The sequence below is a fragment of the Bombus impatiens genome, unplaced genomic scaffold, assembly GCF_000188095.3.
Source record: "Bombus impatiens unplaced genomic scaffold, BIMP_2.2 scf_0664, whole genome shotgun sequence".
NCBI classification, from domain to species: Eukaryota; Metazoa; Arthropoda; class Insecta; order Hymenoptera; family Apidae; genus Bombus; species Bombus impatiens.
In genome coordinates, this window is record NT_177083.1 from 365,746 (window position 1) to 370,209 (window position 4,464).

Sequence of the window (4,464 nt, forward strand, 5' to 3'; positions counted from 1 at the left end):
CCCACAACGGTCGGCGAGACGCGTGGGACTTTCCGGCGACAAGTCCTTTATGATACCGCTCGTACGCCCGCAGCCTCTCACCGAGCGAACACTTTTACCAAGAAAGAAAGACTCCTCGTTAATGACAGATCTCATCTCGTTTCGAGGCATGCCCGTATCGCAATTCGTGGAAGTTCTTCATAAAAACGGTAGATTAAATTCTTTGATGCCCACGCTATCGAGAACTTTCAATTAACAAACTTACAGTCGTTGGATACAAGTTCCTTTTGGTTCGTAAAGATGAATTAACAAGAGAAATGATCGTTATTAAAATTGATTCTTTATGGCAATATATACTTACCATGAAAATACACTTGATTTGCATGTCATGCCGTTAACATTGTTTTTATGTATTTTATGTATGTTTTGCAATTAATATAAGTTTACATTGGAATAAGATATAGTGGTATAAAGGATGATTATTATGGTCCTTCAATTTATGATTTCTTAAGTTTAATTGGTACATCCTTATAAACAGGATAAGGTTGAAAGTCGTGCATTAAGTTATCTGTGTTTTATATGGCAGTTGCTAGAAATCATAGTGATGATCAGATCATGGTAGTAATTATATATAATTCATAATAATTCTTCTTATCTGTTACAGGTGAAACAGGACAAAAGGAATGGTGTACATTAGCATATTGGGAATTGGGTGGTAGAGTGGGTCGCCTCTACCCTGTAGAACCTTCAACGGTAAATGTGTTTGATTCCCTCCATGATGGTGATGGCCTTTGCTTAGCAACATTGGCTGAAAATCATGTTGCACCGCCTGCGGTCCAAAGAACAAGAAGCAAAATTGGTCTTGGTAAATTCCTTTTATTTTATTAGTAGTACATTACTGCAAAAACATAGAGATATATGCTAGTTAAAGAGAAGATCTTACGGGAAATAAAGAATCTGAATTATTTATTTGCAGGTTTAATGCTTAGTCAAGAAGAAGATGGTGTGTGGGCGTACAACAGATCTGAGAGCCCAATCTTTGTGAATTCACCTACTCTGGATGACCCGGAGTCGAGAACACTACTTGTCTATCGTGTACCTCCAGGCTTTTGTTTGAATATTTTCGACCGTAATAAAATTCTACAGCTTCCATATAGCAGCAGTACCACAAGAACGAGCAATCAGGCTTCAGGCTTTGCCTCTGGTCCTGTTGATATCAACTCCGTCCGCATCAGCTTCGCCAAAGGCTGGGGACCCAAGTACTCAAGACAGGAAGTCACCTCTTGTCCATGTTGGCTCGAAGTACTCCTAGCACCATGCAGGTGATCCCTACAACTCATTACGAAGGTATACAGTCTCGTCCGTTCGCGCCTCTTCTTCCTCCTCGTCGTCCTTCAAGAGGACCGATCTGTGAAACTGACGCAGCAACGACGAAGCTCCGTCCCAAAGGCTGCCAACGGATACTCATACGATGTGGATCGCCGCCAGCAGTCTTACCAAAGTACGCCGCCATACATCCAGGAACAGCGTCGTTTTATTAAAACAGGGAAAAACGAGAATCATTTGACAAGAACGTTTTATATTCTTGTGCCTACGAACGGAGCATACACAGTTTATACGTGGTACTCGATTATCATTAATTTTGTAACTCGACTATATTGTATCGCAATATTCTTCTTGATCGGTCAATGATACTGTTGTACTTTCTTGATAATGTTAAATGAGATTTTATAAAAAGTGAGGCGGTGGTTTTCCGCTAGGTCTAGTCAGTGGTAGTTAACGTTTTTAGGCTTGACGTTAATATGCCTTGCATTAAGAATAACATAATATAAACAATATTAACTAAAGTCAGGGAAAGTGCGAGAGTAAAATTGACGTGTCAATACAGTCGTTTTTCATGGTATTGATCATAAGTTTTAATGTTTGTACTGTCTGGCCATGTCCTCGTTTATGATTAATCATTGTACTGCAAGGAAGCAGAACCTTGGGCTTCCGATAAGGTCTAGTCAATGGTGTTTGAGAGTAAGAAAAGCTCGTTGATTGTATGGATTTTAAAATCTATTTAAATTATCAAGAAACGAGAACACTGCCAACAGAATCAAAGGAAGTACTTAGCGTTTTATGTTACCTTCAAAAAGACTTTTACTTTAATAATGAAACTAATATTATTTGTAGTATAAATTTCCTGCTTTTAGATTGAATTTAATCGAATACGAGAAAAGGTTTGTTGGTTCAAAAAATAATAAAAATTCACTCGATTTGAAGATATCTTTGTTGGTTCATTGATTATTTAATTGAATGACAGAAATCCCTAACCAATCAATAGCGGAATTAAACATGTAACTTTTGTAAGAAGGTCACAAAACTTTTCTCGATATATTTCCTTATTTTTATATATTGTAAGATGGTATTTCAGCGCTGAATTGTATAATCTTGTAATGAAGTTTCATCGATATTCAAATGTCGTGTACCACGAGTACTGTAGTTGTCTCCGATCGTCGTTCGGTGCTGTACATACATATATGTACATACACTGTGCCTTCTCAGCTTCCTTTGTGGTGCAATGCACGAGTGATAGAACGAATGTGTGTGTGTATGCGTGCGTGTATCTAAGGAAAGCGAAAGAAAATGAGAGAACTCCGCGTGCCAGCTACGTTTCGCACCAAAATGCCCAAGAGCTTCATACTGCAGTAATACGATACTGTGATAAAAGTTCGAACCAGGTCTCTTTTTTCCTTCCTTTTTTTTTCGGACGCGTTTATGAAGCACCAACGATAAACTAAAAAAGCAATCAATGCGTTAAAATGTGTATATATACGCAAAGAGAGACAAAACGCATGCTTAATAAACAATAGTCCATAAACTCGAATCTAGAGGAAATGTTAAATTTATATAAAGAAGTACCGTTTTCTCGTTTAATTTTGTACAGTCTTAAGAGTAAACAAAACTAGTGTAAGTGAGTGGAGTTTTACAAATTTTATCGTGAAAAAGTCTTCATTAAGATCCGCCTCCAAATCCGAATGCGTATAGGGCGTGAAAGAAGAGAACTCATGTATGCAGGTTGAGCGGTTTGCGCATAACAAAAGTCGAAAATACATGACTGTAAGAGAAGGAAGAGTGTGTAGAACGATGATGATATGTATGTGCATACGATTTAATATGTACCACCAGTCATACGTATTCATTCATACGCATACGTAACACAAGCATCTATAAAACACAATCGACTGATCGTTTCTTCTTTTCTTTTTTTTTCGAGCCGTTAGTTACTTTCTTTTTCGTACAGCCGTTTTTATCGGTATAAAAGCGTACACATACATATGGATCGTGATCTATTGAGATACGATCTTGTGTGACACGCCGAACAATAATATTGTGATGCGTATATTGTCGCTTAAATGTTATATATTAATATGTATACGTATGTATACAGAAATGTTTATAGGTAGCTAGCTATATCTATTGCAACGGAGTGATTCTCTGGCCTGTATGTGATGTTAGAAAATTGGCACTCTTAAGAATACATAATAACCGTAGCGTCGTTCTTCGAAGTACCGTTAAACAAAGAAAATGTTAATCTCTTCGGAAGAAACTTTTGTAAACGACCATAACCATGAGAATGTGTTCTTGATACGCCATGCGTATAATCATATCGCGTACAGGCCTAAGAATCGTCATGATGAAAATTGTAACGGCAAGAAGGAAATTTTTTGTCGAAAAGTCGTCCATCTCGGACAGGTACGTTGCTTTTTATAGTCTTTTTTTGTCGCGGTTCTAACTTGCTGTTATAGTCGAGGTTGGCTCATCGCTGGAATTGAACCAAACGCGTGCGGTCAGTCTGAAAGCGATTGTTCGAAATGATCTTCACGTAAACATGGAACGCAATAACGGTGGTCCATATAATTTGTATAAATATTTTATTTTCTTTCGTAAAGATTCGATTAAAAATAAGTTTACTTATTTTGTGAATTATATAACCTCATTTTGCAAGTCAGAAAATAAGTATTCTACGTTGACAATCCTTTGCAAATTTTTTTCGTTATAAACAGACGACGAACGATTTGGTCGTTCCTACTCGTTGATTATAATACCAAGACACAGTCGTTCCCACAGCATTACGCCAGAAAAGGATGTATAGTTAACGGTGTACTTAACGATATTTTGTAATTGAACGTATGCAAGTTGAAATTTTGCTAGACTCGGTCATAATCGTAGTCTTGTTAAAATTAGGCGACCATTGTTAAAGAAAAGATATACATCTTAACGGGCGAAATATTTATTCGTAATCTTCTCAGAATAAATAAAACGATTAGTTTGTATATAAAAAAAAAAAAAAGGAACACAAAATGTAACATCCTTTGATACCTACATCTTGCTTTATTGAACGAAAAATCGATCGATCGTTCGTTAAAAATAATTTCATTTTCACGTCGTTCATTTAACACTTATTACTAATTATAATATATGTATATTGTAAAAGTTGTT

General features: G+C 36.7%; 1 protein-coding gene across 1 annotated transcript in view; it reads left to right on the forward strand.

Moving 5' to 3' along the window:
* LOC100742914 (mothers against decapentaplegic homolog 6) overlaps positions 1-4,224 on the forward strand; it is a 106,881-nt gene extending 102,657 nt beyond the window's left edge. Inside the window, 2 exon segments of the mRNA XM_024370077.2 lie at positions 644-844; positions 956-4,224. Of these exon segments, the coding sequence (XP_024225845.1) occupies positions 644-844; positions 956-1,305 (551 nt within the window). The 3' untranslated portion in view covers positions 1,306-4,224.
* Positions 4,225-4,464: the final 240 nt, after the last annotated feature.